The 18,708-nt window shown below is 40.4% G+C and overlaps 1 protein-coding gene across 18 annotated transcripts in view; it reads right to left on the bottom strand.

The window, feature by feature from the left end:
* LOC138060823 (E3 ubiquitin-protein ligase Praja-2-like) overlaps positions 1-18,708 on the bottom strand; it is a 157,068-nt gene that overhangs the window by 43,187 nt on the left and 95,173 nt on the right. For 4 of the 18 annotated variants that reach the window (XM_068924911.1, XM_068924914.1, XM_068924915.1 and 1 more), the window contains exon 1: positions 15,139-15,226. The exons of 11 other annotated variants lie outside the window; for them this stretch is intronic. Coding sequence is in view for 1 of the 7 variants with exons in the window: in XM_068924910.1 (XP_068781011.1) it covers positions 13,282-13,297 (16 nt within the window). In the remaining 6 variants the exon portion in view is untranslated. Of the gene's footprint in view, positions 1-1,721; positions 1,777-13,281; positions 13,313-14,508; positions 14,700-15,138; positions 15,227-18,708 lie in introns of those variants that run through there. 3 more of the 18 variants (XM_068924917.1, XM_068924910.1, XM_068924913.1) reach the window with 3 other exon arrangements.

Here is an 18,708-nt window from a genome sequence, read left to right as displayed (position 1 = left end):
GGAGAAGGGGCAGACGGGAGAAAGATTGACGATTAATTTTCTTAAGTCATCCAGTTAATATTCTTACTAAATCAACCAATAACTCATGTTTTTTCAAGCAAGCTCTGATGATTCTTAATTTTTCACCGACTGTCACGTGGTTGGTTAGCAGACTGCCAAAGGCAGCTGACAATAAAGCAACCACATCCAAACAACTCACAGAGCACAATCCAACAGTTCAGACTAGTAAATCAGCACAGCAATAGAGCCATTTGCCTTCAAAGATGCTGATACAACTTGTTGAAACAAAAAAAGGTAAAAATACAACTGCTTAATCCTTAGTTTGTTCTCTAAAACACAAGTATTCTTCACAAATAAATATAATAGATGTTCACTCAAGAGAGTCAAACTCACTAAATTTGAATGTTTCTATTTTTCAAATTGAAGTTCATAGCATGCAAAGACTTTAAGCTGGGTGCAATACGCTACAGCTTTCTGTTCCAAATAATTCTTTCACATATACACTACCCCATCTTGTATTTGTTTTAAAAAGATACATTATGCAGCTATGAGCACTAAAAAAGCTCTGAATTTCTCTGCTCTGAGAGGGATTTATTAGATAGGAAATAAAAACATTCATCTTTCACTAAAAGTTTAAATAGCACATTTGGATTAACGGAGACTCGAATTTCTATCTAGATACAAATCTCAAGGGAGGGAGCCACAAATCTATTTGCCTACACGCCTTCAGTGAGCAAAGTTTTGGCCCCTAAATTCAGAGGCCAAGCTACAGGCCATCCTTCAGGCAATCAAGTTCCCGCAGCCTGGAATATCCTCTCTCAGTTCTTTCTCCCTGGCTAAGGCAGCCTGAGAAGCGGGCATTGCTCTATCTGACAACCGGTTCAGCAGGCCTGTTCAAAATATGCCCAATACCTACTAAGAGGATACAGCTCTGAAAAAACAGACCAGTCTTAGAGACACCTTTTTTAAAAGCAAGGCCAACATGAAAGGACATGCTTCCCTTTTGATGCAACACACCAGTGATTAAGTATGGTATGGGAAACAGGTTATTTATCCGCTTTTCAGGCTAATTTATACCCCCACCTCCATCCTTCTAGAAGGATACCACAGTCACCCGAGCCCATCACAAGTTCCTTAGCAGCTGTCACCCAGCAGAAAGGTATTTTAGATTACCAGACACAGATTTAAAAAAAAAAAAAAAAAAAACACACACACAAGAGGGAATGGCTCCTAAAAGACATAAAGCATAAACCATAGGTTAAGCAGAGAGAGATCTAGGTCTGGCCTTTCTGAGGCAACGCCACAATCGCTGGTGCATAGCGCTGTACTTCCTCTTTATCTCTACAAATATTGCACTATGGATTCCAGTCCCTAGAGCCAGCAGCCTATAGGCTGTAACGTTTAAAGTCTGGGAATTTAGACTCAAATCCATTTGACTCTGCATAATCAACTTGTCCCCTTGCCCGTCAAAAAATTTTTCTAAAAGTAGCACGTTAACATTAAAGGTTAACTGTAGTTGTACACATACATATGTTCACAGCACAGCATCCATAAATGATTCGTTAATTCAATCAAAATCCTACGTATAAATCTCAAATCCTTTTAATCTACAGAGCCACATTTAGGACAACTACAATCTCCTGTGCAGGTAGCTGGTAAGTCCTCTGACAGGACTCCGAACCTCAAGCAATATCCATTTAAATCCTGACACCCACACTTACTCTTTTCTTCATTATCTTTGATTCTCCTCTGTCCTCTCAATTTCTTCACGTTCTAGAAACTAGAAAGAAGAGAAGCTGCTTTCTGGGATCAAGAAATGTACATCCTAGATCTACGATACTATTCAAATGATTAACCACCACCTACATCAATGTAAGATATCATTACAACCTACACCTGACTTTTGAACAGGGCAATTTGACTGCAACAGAGGAAGGCAGGTTTGTCATGCTGGTGGTTCTCAGAACTACTGTGAACTGCTTGGATAGCATCATTTTGTTTGATTAGTTTGAGCAGAGAAAGCAACAAAATTGGAAGAGACAGATCTGGGAACAGAGATATCAAAAGGGCTAACTACTAGTTTTTCCTCTATGATATGACAATACCCTGGCCACAGAATTCTTTAATAACTTATGGACCTACCAAACTTTAATTAATAAAATGAACACGTACTAACTACACATAGCCTGTTATACACACTGTTCTCTCTGCAATTACAAAATATAATTGTGGATAGCAACACAGAAAACGCGTGAGGGGGGAGGCAGGGCAACTTTTTATACCTCACAGGCTCAAGTCTGCAAAGAATCAGTATTCATATTACAGGCTAGATTTTGAAAATACTGAAGGGTTCCATTTAGTTACCTAGTTAATGGACAAGAGATTGGCAAAGATCTCTTTGTAACACTTTTGGCCAGATACAATATTAAAGACCGGGCACTCATTTTTATTTTAAAAAAATCCCAGTTTATCTAAACAGTTCTGAATACCTTTAATAAAAATCTTGCCTTTTTTTGCAAGAGCTGAAATACTGAAAGTCTTCCCTTATACACCTAGCAATTTTTTTTCAGTTTAAGCAGAAAATTGATTTTCATGACTTCCACTGAAAAAAACCTCCTGGAAACCTCACAGGGAACATTTTCTGTTAAGTACTCCGTCTGATTTGCCTGCACCTTATTTTCACCCTATCACGTCCAGTTTAGTTTCTTGTTATCATTCACATATACAGTCACCTCCTAGGGCTATCATATATCTAATGGAAGAGAGGGAAGTAGAGATGGAGGGAGAGAGTAAGAGTGGCAACCCTACATAACAGAAAGGGAAGAACCAGTGCCAAGTGTTTTCCATCCAATTTCATGCCTCAGTTGAAGGTGCCCAGGTGGGACTGCCTTGCAATACCAGCCCCTCCCTTATCCAGTCTCTCCATTTCCCTACCCCGGGGGGCTTTTCTCTATTCGAACTCCAAAGGTTCAAGAGGAAGAGCAGAACTAGCTTGGTTGTAGCACCTTGATAGTTGCTTGCAGTTGATTCACCTGATCTGAATCAGCCATCCGCATGCATAACCTTGGCTCATGGCACATATGAATAGCCTATGAATTAGACTAACACTCATTTATTGAAGCCCATAATGGCCAGCCCACAAATTTCTTTCCTGTAAGTGTTTAAAAAAGGCTAGTAAGTCATCCCATATCTTCTCACTAAAAAACCATTTCACTGAGGATTAAATGGAAAGAGCAACTAAGAATCCAGATGTGCTGAATTCAAGCCTGCGCTCTGTAATCACTGAACTATGTGGCTTCATCTAATTCCTCTTACTACTTCTCATCCACTACCTCTGTCAACTCAATAGTTTTGTTATTTCGTCTAATCTTGGTTGGCTGTAGCTTCCAGCTTTTCAAGGCATGTGACAGTACTGACCAAAAGAATCTACATCAATTTTTTGGTTTAGGCTATAGTACGTTGCACAGATATGCAGTAAGGAAAATAAAGAATATAAGTTCTTACTCAAATTAGTTCAATGTACTTAGCTTCACTCTTCTAATGGGCTGATATAAACAAAATTTATGTTTAAACATACCTACGTTTGAATTGCTACAGATTCCGACTTCAAAGTTGTAACCTTCCTTCCCACTGACCTTTAATACTTACCTTCCTATTACTGACATCAATGAGCAACAGTATGAAAACCTGTATCTTTTTTATAAATAAAAGTACAAAAATGTAGAACTGTTAAAGACATTAAAGCTTATCTGCAGCTCAGGACTGTGGATTGCTTAATGTCAGCTGCATGTTTAGAACACAAAACACATTGGCAAATTGGTGACCATGCAATACTCAGAAAGACATTCCACGGCTGGTTCGTTTTTAGGGGAAAATTTTGGCTCCATTAATAATTGGGAAGATATTGAGAGTCTCTCCAAAAGCATTCAAAAAGAAAGAGAAACAAAGAAGAGTTCTCTGACTAAGCAAGCCAGAGAGAAAACTAGATCACAAAGGAACCATAGCTATTTTTCTATTTAAAGAAAAAATGCAAAGCCCTGCTACACTGACAGTTTTACCATATTAAAGGCAGGCAGAGAAGAAATGATTGTTACTTTTCACTGTTTTTTTCCCTATTCCTAACCTTCCTTCTTCACATCAAAATCCCCAAGCATTTGTTGCTGTGACAACTCCCAGAAGTGACCATCATGATTGATCAACATGAAATACATCACATCTCCTCCAAGAGCAGGAAGCCAAATTTATATGGCATCAAAAGAGCGATTACATGATTTCTCATTGATTTACAGCACTTCATAATTAAAGAAACTACTGAAGTATCCAATCTAAACATCATCCATCCTTTACACCACAATTCAACTATGTTATCCCTAAATTAAGCACAGTAATTGAAGTTCAACAAAAAACCTAACTTGTGTTTTTGTCTTACCAAAATTACAGAACTAAAACCTAGTATAAGCTAGCTTTAACTTGAGGACATGAAAAGATGGAATAACTGCCGTTGCCTCAGTAGTTTTTTCTGATAGTTACTCACTCTATTAAAACAATAAAACCAAAACAAAAAAAAATCCAATATCCTAAATCCAGGCCTAATTTTACATTCAAATTTGCTTGTCCTCAGATTCTAGCTATTCAATCTAGCGGAAAACAGAATAACAAGATCAAGAGCATTTTAATGGCCACTATTTTCTGCTACAGAAGGTATTTAAATGGGTTTTTCTTTGTTTGAAGGTCACTTTGCTCATCTAAAACAAATATGTCTCTATGAAGTGTTTTCTGCAGTCCTTCAATAATTCGTATCTCTGTCACACTTTCTCAAATTTTTGCAACATCCTTCAAAAAAAAACCACATGCATATTTGGTCTCAATCTCCCCAACTCTTGACGAAGAAGTAAAAATAATCTCCTCTCTCATACCCAGTGCTCTTTTTTCTTTTATATCTATTAATTACAGAAGCCATTTTCTGCCACAATGTAAAAAATAGGCACTCTTGCTCAAGATTTTAAAAGGGAACGCATGTAATATTGACACAATTACTGTTTTCCACCTTATAGTCTTAAAAGGTTTACTTGTGTTCTGAAAAGTATAATAATGTATTTGTACTACAAAGTATTTTGTTCAAACTGGTGAAACTTAAAAACAATTCAGGTTCTTGATACTGATTCCTCTACCCAGCTAGTTCTGAGTCATCATTAAACCATACCCCAAACAGTGCAGACAAAAGTTGCAGGTAAAAGAATCTTCACGTTATCTTTTAAACTATACTAACTAATAGTCTGCATCTGCAGCCAGTCTTCCAAATCTCTCTCTTTCCTGCAGGTATTTCTGGAAGCCTCTAAGAGCAGATGAATTAAAAAGAAATTTGAATTAGCATGGAGAACTTCTAGTTTTGTAAGCGGCAGTGCTCAGGAAGGTAGAGAGATTCCCTGTTTCGTTTGACAGGAGAAAGGTGTGAAATAAGATAAATATTTCAGTAATTTAAGACAACATACCATTGGCACCATTTGTCCCTTCCCTCGCTATGGGCAGATTAACACCAAAATTCTTGAAATGTTTTATTATGTTCACAAACTTCAAACTACATACACTGGCCTGTTTGCACTAAGAATAATGAATCTTCCGTTGGAACTTACCTTCATTGACTGGGATTTATCTAAACCTTGGAGAATCATACTATTAAGTAAATTAAATATTTTCTAAAAAATCTGATTTATGGATTTGAAAGCTTCTTCTTCAAAGCCTTTGGTTGAGCAGTGACTTTAGATTGCTCGCTGGGTTAATTGAAAATCAAATATTAGTTCTTTCCATAAGCAGTATCAGCTCAGACGTACATTAACAAATAGCGCATGCTTCAGGGATTTATTTTTCAGGCTTTAATTGTTGCCTTTTTGTTAACCTTTCAGGTTATTCTGTAGTCTCCTTTAAGCATATGAATGCTTAAAGTCAATGTTTTTACTATAGCTCCTTATCTTTGCTCCAGGCTGAAAGTAGCCGGTACTCCACACTTAATAAACTGGCAGCTGGCCTTCCACTGAATTCACTTTAAATGAAAATAACTCCCCCCCTCCTTTTTTTTTTTTTTTTGTTCACCTCCCAGATTACAGAGGCTGACTACTTCACTATGACTGAAACGGCAGCTGGCTGCATCTTAGAGCAGACTGACTAATCCAGGTCTCTGGAATCTCAGTAGCTCTAAGTACGCTTGTAGCGAACACAAATCATGTATTTTCCATTGGGGGCCTAGCGTCAGAAGCACAGTATAGACAATGTAAGATATACGAATGTCTTTGCAAAGAAACAAGATGCTTGTTATCACCTTGCCCGCTTGAACTACAAAGGTAATTCTGTATTTAATGTTATTTAGAGAGCTAATAAAAATACTAGTCACATCACATTTATACTTTATGACCTTGAGAAACACTGTTGGGCTCTTTACACTTAGTTAGGTCACTCCAAACTAAACTCATAATTTAAAATTATACATACACATTTGGTGCCAGCATGTTTATACTTATCACACGCTACTGCCCTGGACCCTATCAATTGTGAATAACCAGAGTCCGTGCTAGTGACAATATAGTAATGATCCCAGGTGGTCAGATGTCCTTGCACACATCCCCCTCCCCCATGCGCCTTCCAGCCCTATTCCCTACAGTAAGGGCACACTGTCTGTACTACCTCCCTTTCAGCTCCAGTAGCAGGAAGGTGAAGGAATTAGAATCGGATTTGCTTGTTCCTCTCCCTCCAGCCAGGCTGGAAACCACAGTTGCAGCACACAGTCAGACAGCTGGAAACAAGGGAATAGAAAAGGCGGTTGTGTATTTCTGGAGCTGAGGGGGAGGTGAGGGATTTGGTTCCAGCGCACTCTCCCACTGCAATTTTGATCATGGGCTGAAGTCCCAGTCTCCAAAGAACCTCAAACCCTAGATGAGTAGTGAGAGATTGCTCTTCCGGAGGAGTGAGGAAGAGACAAAAGCAAAGTGAGACCTCCAAACAGATCCCATCTCCCAGAAATTTAACAGCATTTTAATGCCTCGTTACAGTGCCTGAAGCCATATTTATTTATTTATTTACTAGTTGTGCCTTAAAATACCAATAGTTAACAGTCAGCACTTCAGAAGATAGAAATTCTAACGTGCTACTTCAGACCAAAATAAATAAATAAATAAATAAAAAGCAGCAGCTTCCTCTGCCATCAGAAGAGGTCTGAAGATGAATTTGAAGTAGGCTTCTTGTTTCTATTTTTCCTTACTCATGAATACAATTAGTCTTAGACAGCTCAAGGCCATAAACATACGGAAGTGCCAGACACTGTGTTAACTTAGCAGATACCCCTTGGATCTGCCTGAAAAGGTATTAAACAAATGTAAACAAAACTACTACTAACAACGAAAAAGGTTCTCCACCTCCCCACATGTACATTTTAACATAGAACCCCCTCCCCCCCCCCAAAAAAAACCCAACAAGATCTCTATAAAATATTCCGATATGGATCTGCATCTCTTCCCAAATACCAAAAAGAGGGTACAAACACCAATGGGACGTTTAAACTGATACCAGCTTCCTTTCACTTCAGTACTAAACACAGTTTCCATTTTGGATGTATGTAGGTGTTTATCCTCAGTTTTGCAGTTCTGCATGCATTTTGTGCCATAAACATAAAACCTAAGCTCTAAGAAACAGGGGGGGGAAGAGCAGAAATATTTCAGTCTATTAAGGCACAAATATAAAAAGCTAAATTTTCACATTTATTAGTGCATTAGTCAATATGCGGGTTAGAAAGAAGCACGACCATTAATATTTTGGGCATCGTTTGCATAACCCAGTCTCAATTAATGACCTACTACAATGAGCACATATAGTCACGACTTTGTCCAAATCATGAGAGATTTGCTAAAAACTTCAAAGGGAACATGGGCTGGCACTACACAAATGATTGCCGGTTCAAGTATATGCAGGAAAGAACTTAAAACACTTGCCTTGATTTAAATACGTAAAAAATAATCAGAGAGCAATTAATATTTAGTAAAGTCCTGAAGAAAAGGAGAAATAGATTTTCTTCAAGGCCAGAACTTCTTACAAGTTGAGCCCAGGCAGCATCTCTCATATAGAGGTATCTGATCAGGTGAGCTGGACAAACCAGTATCTTTACACAGTCCCTTTCTATCCTCAGACATCCCTCTGCAGTTCAAGATCCCACACAGTCCCCTGTTCTTCATCGAGTCTCCTCACCAACATGAGTTAACAGAAAACACCTGCGTTGCCGTTTGCCACTTGTCCACTTCAGCCAAAGAGCCAGGGTTAGGTGGGCTTACTCTGATGCTGCCTTAGCTGTGGTTACAACAGTTGCAGTCAAGCTGTAAACCAGACTTAGTGAACTCACTCAGCTTTACCAAATCCCCTTCTTTGAGGGGCTAATTCCTATTTTTGTTTTCTAAAGCTAGATCAGCTCAATGGATAGCTGCATTAGCACAACCGAGGTGGTGGAACAGAGCCAGAAGTAAGCAGCCAGCGGCAGGACTCGCTAAACAAACTCTGCTGCCAAAGCCCCTGCATCCCTGCACCATGCACTCGTTCTCCACTGAGCACTGATCTGTAAGCATTCTGGTGCTGACTTTTCACCATCCTCCTATCATTTAGCTGCTCCATCCTCATGCTAAGCTTCTGCATTATTTTTGCATTGAATTAATCTGATTTTAGCCTTTTCTTCCCAAGTCTCTCTACTCTCTTTCACAAAACTGAAAATTGTTTAAATGCATCACTTTCCTCTGCCTTGACTTTGACAGGACATGAAAGTTTGTCCTACAAATTGCCAGCTCCAGCTTACCATAATAATTGCTCTTCCAGCTTTTATTCTGAGGAATATCTATGATAGAAATTCTACAATAAAATCTCATTTCAAGAGAGACAGAAGATTAAATAACTGAAGTACTAAAAGCCTTTAATGTATTGTGTATATGCCATCTGTATTAACTAATTAAGAACAAGACCTTGCCACCCTCATCCTCCCTCGGAAAACAAGCCTTACAGTTTTAAGATTAAAAACCCTAACATAACTTTGCCAGTGGCCCTTATAGTGATGTGTTCTGCTAATAAAAGTACACTACTAAGGGTTGACAATCATCAACTGAAACTTCATCTCTCCCTCCTTTCCCAACAACAGAAATTTTCATAGTCTAAATATTTGTACTAAATTAATGGCATGGAAGTAGCAATTTTTAAAGCAACTACTTTTTAAAAGACATCTAGAAATTCAGGCCTTATTTTCAGTAAAAGGTACCCTTGTAGACTGTCTCCCTCCTCTCTCCCTCCCACTCAAATTACTACTCCACCAAAGAAATAAAAACAAAAAACCCCAAAGTTTTTGTTTGCTCTTTTTCCTTCACCTATTACCTTCACATTCTGCTTCTCATTTTCAATTCCAATTACTTTCTAGAAGATAATACGTATCTTTTTAAAGCCTAAAGATGTCAAATAGAAGCTGGTACTACAGAAAAGTTCGGTCATTTTATTTAGTTTAGTATACAAGGTTCCATTCTACTTCTGCCAGTGCAAATGACCTCAGCCTACTTCAAGATGTTAGAACAGTCGCTTGCTTTTCCCTTGATAAATTCAGTAAATACTAGATGACAACATAATTCCAAAGTGGAAGTTCAGGTAATTGAAACTCTTACATGAGAAAGAGATACAGCGAAGCAAAAGATCATGTCCAAGGACTTATCTTTGTAATCTGTTATCATCTCTCTCATCTTCACACGTTAACTCAAAACATGTAATTAACATATTCAACTCCAACCAAAGGGCATGTTTTTAAGATTTTTTTTTTCCTGAAGAACAGTGAAAATTCACTGCTTTAAACACTGCTTTGCAAAAATTCACTGCTTTAAACACTGCTTTGCAAAAATTCACTGCTTTGCAAATATTATTCTGGATGTTGAATACAAGGATAACAAAAACGCAATCTCTGATCCAAGTGACAGACTGGAGGGCATACCTATCGTATTTAAGGACCAAGTCAGCTGGGCCTCCAAGTTTAGGAATGGAACGCAAAGCGATTTTAACACGCCTGGGAAGAAAATGAGACCTTTCCCAAAAGACACGTGCAAGATATTATTACGGGTAGGAATAAACAACTGAGCAAATTACTGAAGGGGGAATAATTGCTATGCATAGCTCTGCAGAAGGGCAGTTAAGGATTATAGTGGACCATAAACTGAACACAAGTCAATACTTCCACTCCATTGTGGCAAAAGGCAACGGAGTGAGCAAAGCCTACAAGACATGCAAGGCAACCCTTTTACTCCGTTTGAGATTGTTAAAACTGGATCTAGAATACTGCATACAGTTTTGAGTACTGTCCCTCAGAAAAGATCAGTCTTAAATCGTAGCAAGGAAGACTTCCTTGGCATTTGGAAATGGCATTACAGAAGTGTTTCTACCTGTAGGAATACTGTATCATTTACACAGATTGCCCGGAAAGGCTGAAGAACCTCAGTTAGTGAAGCATCCCACAGAATGGGGTTCAAACAAACATCTAGTGGGAGAGTCACTGCAACTCTGCAGTGGGAGAGGGGAAAAGCCAGACAACCTTATGAGGTCCCTCCCAGCCCTATTTTTGATGATTTAATCATTCCCAAAGGACTTTCAGATATTTATTCTGGTTCTACGCCCTGGAATCACAAGCTTATAGAAATGGGGTTCACAACATTCTCAGCTATTTTGAGGGAGGCAAGGTGGATCCCAACTACTATCTGCTTGCTTTCAACAAACTGGGAAAATAAATTGCAATTCCTCTATTGATCAACTTATGTATTTATTATTCTTAGGCATTTTCTAATATTTCCTCTAAATTTCTAAAAGATTAATGATCTAAATGCTACATGAAATCACACCAATTTTACTAGGAAATAGATACTTGGATTTTTGCCATCTCCTTTTTAAAAACAACAATTTTTCATTTAAAAATCACTTGTTCCAATCTGGAAATACCTCATAGATCTATTACCTAGCAGTCTAAAGTACTCTTGTAGATCTCTAACTCAGAGAACCACTTAGTGTGTGTTTAGCTGCTTTAACATGTTTTAAAGGAAAAGGTGCTGTGTCGTATATGTTTACCTACCATTCAACGTGAGCAATGGAGTATTTTAACTTCATCAACGTTTTAACAGTAGACCCCAGCAAAGGCAGTGCTATGGCTAGCTGAACACACTAAGAAACCCAAGTTACTTTCTATTATTCTGTGGTGTCTTCTTATTGCACATCAATATGAGACAATTTTTAAAGCAAGCACCTTTCTACATTTTCCAAGAAAATTACAGTATCACATCTTCCAAAATCAGTTATACAACTTCTTTGAAGCTATGTTATCTAGCTACAAATACCTTGTTTACCAGGCATGTGATGCAGACTCAGCTACTTAGGATTCTGTGTTGACTACAAAGCCACTAAACAAAGAAGACTTGCTGGGGTTTTTGCTAACGTTTAAAAATCATTTGAGTTATGAAAACTTATCCCTTGATCACTGCAGAATTTTCACCTCTGACACCTGACTGACAGGGAAGAATATTCTGGTGTAACTGATTACGAATTAATCTCCTGAGCAAAAATCAAGACTACTACTACCACCAGGATCAATACCATTTCACTGTACTCCACTTTTCTACAGTATCAACCATTCCATACCCAATGTACCATTTCATACCCAATCATCTTGTATTGTTTTTTTCTGCATAATATCTAGCACAGAGGGATTGCAGCTGTTACAGCAATACTTAAAAAACTCAGGGTTTTTTTTTTTAAGCATCTAGAAAACTTTTGGGCTAATAATTAATTATACACAAATACGAAAAGAACTTGCACATATGTGCAAACTGGAATTCTTTCTGCTTCATAGCCACACATTTAGCTACCTTAAACACTGTATAAGGGTCTAGTATCAAAACATCATGCTTGAAATTTATCAAATTTGAAAAGCTATTTTAAAACTACTTAGAATGATTAACACCATTGGCAGCAGGGCCACTAAATACTTCCCTCCACTGTAACACATAAGCATTTAACAATTCATTCAGCCACACGCTCAGTCATCTTTGCAGAGTATTCAACTCATTACTAAAAGCTTGTTAGCAATTACCTCAATTTCCAATATAAATAAATAACAGCTTGTTTCACAAAAACTACAAGAACAACCAACCAGATGTGGCCTTTAAGGGAATAAAGGTTCTCGCAAGAGCTACTGCATTTCACTCTTTGGCAGCTCAAGTAAGTGCCCATATATTAAATGAGTAAGCCATTACTCCAAACACTTCAGGATATTCCTGTGATAAACAGCATAAAGTGTGTTTCATTCAAGTTCAGGCTATCAAAAGAAGATAAAGTTTCAAATTTAGGATGAAACTGTCCAGTTGTACTCAGGTTAATGCGTCACATCAGGATACTTGAAATACCCCATAGCTGCTGACATTCTGAAGAGAACGCCAAGGCTAACTAGCTTTCCCGTCCTACTACATTTTGGGCCTATCTATTTTTATGACTTACTCAGATAAAGTTGCTTCTGTAATGCCTTGCAACAACTTTCAAGTTAACTAAACTTTTTAGACACGTTTGCGAACTGAAGTAGATCCAAAGTAGATCTCTGGGACCTGTTCAAATATGCTACTAAATATTTAGACACAAGGCTGGCTCAAGCTTCATTATAATACTGCAGTGGACCGTATCAGACTTTTTCAGCCTTATCCATTAAGGAGCAGAGGATCATTACCATATCAGTGAATAAACAAATTAGAACAAATTTATTCCTGATACTTTTGGTTTGTTCAAAATATTATTCAGAAATACTATGATAAACCTTTATTGAAGTGTAAATCTTGTGCTCATAACTTCAATTACATTTGCAGCTCCAATTATCTCAGATGCCAAACAAACACTACTTACACTGCAAACTATAAGCCAGAGACTGTCTTTCTTATAAACGTATTGTGCTCAGTACAATGGGACTGTGGCTTCTACTGCTGTAGAATACAGTAATAATTTTTGTTTCCTTCAAGCCTACAAAGGCGTAAGAGACAAAGAACCAAACCAAACACAAGCCAGTAAGCACTATGGATTACATACAAGAGAAAGTACTTAAAAAAATGGTAACAATGCGAGCTTAACTTTTTGCTGCTAATATCTACCACAGCACTTCCTGAATCAATCTAGTACCTCGTACCAATATTTTTCATTTGCTTTTTCAACTGCTTTTTATGGAAGTAAATATTTTCATGACAGCAGCCAACTTACCAGGGCAATAATTCATAAACACGTCTTATTTTGATGAGGCTTTGATCTATCAAGAACTTTTGCACACTGCCTTCATTGCCTTGTAATTCACTGAACTAGCAATGAAAATAAGAAAAAAAGTAGACAAATACTTCAAAAAGTGAAACAAGTCTATGCTTACAGGAAGTTAAGTTTAATATTTAAGGCTTCCAAGATTATTTCCAGAGAAAAATTCTGCAGGAAATACTAGTTTCCTGATCTTATGTTTCGATGATTTTTCTAAACAATTTTTGCAGACATTTTCCTTTCCTTAATAAACGAGAAAGTGGGAAATCGATTCTGTGCCAGTCTGACTTGGCTACAAATAAATACTTATTACATACATATGCTTCAAATGCCAGATACAGATGTAAATACGTACACTTCTCTTAAATGAAAGTTACCTCTATAAGATACATATTCTTCACGACTTGTGTACTAGCAGAGAATAACAGAATCTGAAAGCTCTCTTCATTGCTATAGGACGTTATTTATTTCTCCCAGACAGTGTAATATAATTTTATCAAAAACCGTTCCCCTAAATCATGTAAGTATGTATACATAAGTTCAAATCAAGAATCACGCAGAAACAAGTGTCTGAACATAGAGTATAGACCTAAATACACAAGTCTCTAAGCCTCCAAGACATGTCCTATAAAGTACTCAGTATCACAGTTATGATACCAACTAGGCTTTTTATATCTTTCTGCACTGTGAAGACGCACACATTATGTAACAGATATATATTCTTCATAAAAAAATGTTAATTCACTTTCAGCATCCAGTCTAGTATCTTGACCACATCCGCAGTGCACACTGTCTTAAAAGAATTCAGTTGCACTGCAGTCAACTCAACTGGACTGTGCCCATTTGAAGACGATCAGTTCAAGCAAACATATAAAAGGTGGAGCGTTAAAGTGCACAAACTGAACACGCTCAAGGTGAATCTCATCAATATGTAAAACCCATTCTGACCACTATATCTGCAGTTGAACACATTCTCACTTTTGTGTATAAATTACATGTTTTTGGTGACATGTCTTTAAAAAGCTCTGGAAGAGAAAACTGATTCATGAGGCCAAAGATAGATCCATTCTGCCCCGAGTTTGGGGATGGTTCTGCTCCCAGCTCTTGCTGGCCACCTCCTTTCCAGCAAAGGGGCTGCACGAGTCCTTCCTAATCTAGTTCAGGCAAGGTCAACTGGCTTACTTTAAACGTGGGTACAGTCACATCCATCTCATTTTGTCCGAAGTAGCATAACAAGAACCCAATCCCTTCTGCTGACAGGGCTGCTCTCAAAGCCTAGCTGGGTAGGCACACAGGACAAGGGGAACGCTAGCCGCTCTCCACCACGCAGCAGGCCTCCCCCCTGTTCTCCCAGGACCCTGCATCACCTCCCCGTTGCTGCGGCAAATAAAAGATCCCCCTGAATTTCAAGGCTAACACCGCTTCGGGCCTGCTCCCCACCTGCGCGCCCACTGCCTTCCTCCGCTCCCACCGACAGCCTCGACCCCAGGCCTCAACCCTTCATCCACACTCCCCCTCACTGCCCGGGGCGCTGGGCCGAGGCCGTCATCCCACGGCGGCTCCCCCGGCCCGCAGGGGCCCGCCCCGCGCCCCGCCGCCGCCGGGCCCCGCCAGCCCGTCCCCGAGGGCAGACCCCCACTCCGCGGCCCGCGCGACCGCCCCAGGCCCGCTCGCAGCCGAGGCCGGCCGCCGAGAGGCGAGGCGAGGCCCGGCCCTGCCTGGCTCCGGCTGCTGCCCCCTTCCCCCCGCGGCCGGAGGCGGCGTGCGGGCCCGGGCCGGGCCGGGCGCCCCCCGCGCGGGACCCGCACTCACCCCTCCCGAGCCCGTCTCGTCCGCCTCCCCGCGGCCGCAGCCCGGCTCCCCGCAACCGCCCCGCGGACGCCGGCCGAGCCAATCCCGTCGCCCTACGCCACGGGGCGGCAGCCAATGCTCGGCCACGGTGAAAGTGGGACGACCAATCCTGGCTGGCTGGGGGCGGGAACATGGCAACGGGAGCCCTCCCCTCCCCCGCGGAGGGGCGCCGGAAGCGCGCTGGGGCTGCGGCTGCGGCGCGTCATCCTCCCCGGCGGGCCCCGGCGGGCGCTGCGGCCGCCCCGCCCCGGCCCGCCCCGCCCCGGGGCCTCCCTCCTTCCCCGCTCGAGGGGGCGGCGGGCTGGTTGGCGGTACTGCAGCGCGCGTGGCTCGACCCTGTGTTTAGGGGGCCTGCGGCAGCGTTCAAGGTTTTTAGGTACGGGCCGGCCTGGCCGCCGCCTCCGGCACTGGAGAGGGCGGAGGGAAGAGCCGGGCCGGGGCCGGGGCTGGGGCCGGGGCGGCTGAGCCGGCGCTGCGGGCCGGGCCGCGGCCCCCGGGAGGTTATGCTTTGCCCCAGGTCTCCTCTAGGGTGGGGGACTCAGGCGCGGCGTGTTTGGGGGGAAGAGAGAGAGAGGGAGCGCGAGGGAGAACGGTGACGGGAATTCAGAGGGCAACGAGGAGCCGCGGACCTGCGGTGAGGGAGGCAGGCGTGGGACGGGGAGCGCCAGGTCTGCAGCGAACGGCTCTCGTTAGTTCCCCTGCGCACATCGCACTACCGGTTTTTAACTCGGTGTTATTAAATGCTAGAGCTTGGTAGTGCCTCACATCACTCAAAACTAGATCATAAAGGTTGCTATACGGACTCAGGTGAATTTGAAGGGCAGAAGTATAGCTAGTCCCACTCACTTCACACTGCCAGGTACATGCAAGAACAGAAACTTAAGAAACAGGTTGTATCTGTCTCTGAGATGTGTCACCCAGTGACACATCTTTTAGTTCGCCAATGCTTATTATCACCATAATCCACTACTGAGTTGAACTGACCTACCTGCTCACCTAGAATAACGTTTCTAGATTTTCTGGTGTTTATTTGTTGTTTGCTGTTGAATAAATTACTGTTAGCCTTTTAATCATTTACACATGCGGAGTGAGTTCATGCCTGGGCTGGTAATTTTCATCTCAATTTAAAAGGCAATTTTACCACTCAGGGACAGGCAGAAAGCAATTTTACATTTCGCTGTGAAAAAATGGGAAAGGGTGACATACAGGACAAAGATTTAGACACAACACAGGCTGATATACGTTGTACCAAAGAGGGAGATAAGCAAAAAGACATATCCTGTACAGAGCAAACAACGACAGGGATAGAGCGAAGGAGAGGGAAAATGATGGCCTTATGTAAGAATATATAGAGAAAGCGCAGCACAATGTTCTATGCGTACAGAAAGCGGGAAGAGAAAGGCATAGCAATTTGGATACCGATGGAGCAAAGGCTATACCAAGGCCAGAGAAAACATGCCGGAGTTTGTCTAAAGCGACGAAGCTTAGTTCAACTACTATTTTTATAAAGCTTGAATATTGCTTTTTATTATGATTATTTCATTCCTCAAATAAATGTCTCATCATCAACTTTGTCTAGAATATTTTAACACAGTTATATCATTCAACACTTGTGTCAGCATAAATATCCTTACACACTGTTCCAATAATAAACAGAATAAGTACAAAAAGCACTGAAATAAAAAGTATTCCATGGTAGTATCCTGGCATGTTTCCAACTACAACCAAAGTGTTTTATTCATCCACTGTTTATCACCATGTTTTGTACATGTTATGTGGGCAAAACATACAGTTAGAAATGAATCATTTACAAGCACTAACTTCTACTAGTTGAAATATGAAACCTAAGTTTGAGAATAAACTTCAGCCCCAAAGAAGAAAACAAGGTCCTCTGTGAACATTCAACCTGATGAAATTCGGTTTCTGTGAATGTGTCCCACATTTCTACTGCCACCCAACAGCAATAATCCCTGGTCATCTGTATTCTGATGACTCTTCCCCCTCCTGTCTTACAGTATCAGTTCAGTTCTCGCTCCTTGGCCCCTCTGCCCTTCCTGTCATATTTCCTGTAATTCTTTTCAATGTCCCTCCCTTCATTTCAAGTGAGACAAGAAACAACATATACTGTGGCTGGTTACTAGCTTTATATGTGCTAATAGCTTAGCCAGTATGTGCCTGCCAACTGCTAGCCAGGAAACCATATAAAACAGTTAACTGTAGAGTTCATGCTCAACAGAAGTGCTTTTTGTTTGCTCTCTCTTCTACATAGCTGCCAATTTTCACAAAACTCACAGAGATCTAATTAGCACTGTTTCCTCCTTCTGTCAATTTTTTGTTAAAAATAGCTAAAGGTTCAAAGGTATTAGGAAGGAGTGCTGATAGATGTTTAGGCAGACAGACTGATGGACAGACAGTCCAAATTCAGATTATTTTGAGACAATATGAGTTATTCACAAAGACCAAGATATATTAGTGTTTATAGATTCCCTCTACACTCAGTAGCGCTTATGTACCTCAGTAGAGGATGCAGCCTTCAGGTTAGGCTCACGTTACAAATTACCCTCTAAGGAGCGTTCTGCCACCCACCTACACATTAACAAAAAAGGAAACAGGAGGAATTAGCTACCTAAGGTAAAATTAGCCTCTGTGAATATTCTTCTTGGTGCAGCAATCCAGTGCTCCATGGAAATATAAGAAGACTTTTGGCAGAAACTGTCAGTCTGAATGGAAGGATACTACTACTGTGCCAACATCAGAGTTTGTAGCCTCTGTTGTGGAACAAGAGTGAATTTTTCCTGGAAATTTGCTTTACTGATTGCTGCTTATATTTTACTAAAGACATAATCCACAAATCTATTAAGTCTCACAGTTTCTTTCTGATGAGTTTTAAAGTGGTCAGATACGGCCACATCAAAGTATGCATACTATCATTATTATTGCATTCAAAAGACTAAATAATACAGCAAATAAATAGGTAAATAAAAAGATTTTTCATGTGAACAGTATATAGTATTTAAAACAGTATTTAAGAGAGAGTTATTTACAATGCACATTTTGTTTTGCAATCTATTTTTTAATATTTTTAATCTTGGTAGTATTCATATCAAACTTTTCTCAGGAAGCCAAACTGTAGCTGCATGTATTGAGGCTGTCCCCCATAAGAACATACCTAGGAGTGTCATCCCTTTTCCTGATTTTAGATTATTAGGTTTTATAACAGTAGAGGAATATTATGATCATCAAGTCCATCCTCCTTTACAGAAGAATTCAATGAAAAGTACAAAACAGTACTGAAAGGCTGTGATGGAAAAAATACAATGACTGATGTTCCTGAAACACCACTCTATTGCAAACCATAAGCTATCACGCTTGTGTGTTTTCTTGGATACACCCCATTCTCAAGTCTATAAGTTTTGTCCAAGAGTTTTCAAGGATTTTCTTTTTTTTCCAGATGTTTCGTATTCCTGCAGTGTGCATGAGTGGCAACTTCAATTGGAACCAATGATATATGTTAGGAAATGTCACATATGT

Source organism: Struthio camelus, chromosome W (assembly GCF_040807025.1).
Source record: "Struthio camelus isolate bStrCam1 chromosome W, bStrCam1.hap1, whole genome shotgun sequence".
Taxonomy (NCBI): domain Eukaryota; kingdom Metazoa; phylum Chordata; class Aves; order Struthioniformes; family Struthionidae; genus Struthio; species Struthio camelus.
Note: the sequence above shows the minus strand (reverse complement) of the source record. Positions and strands in the feature narration are given on the sequence as shown.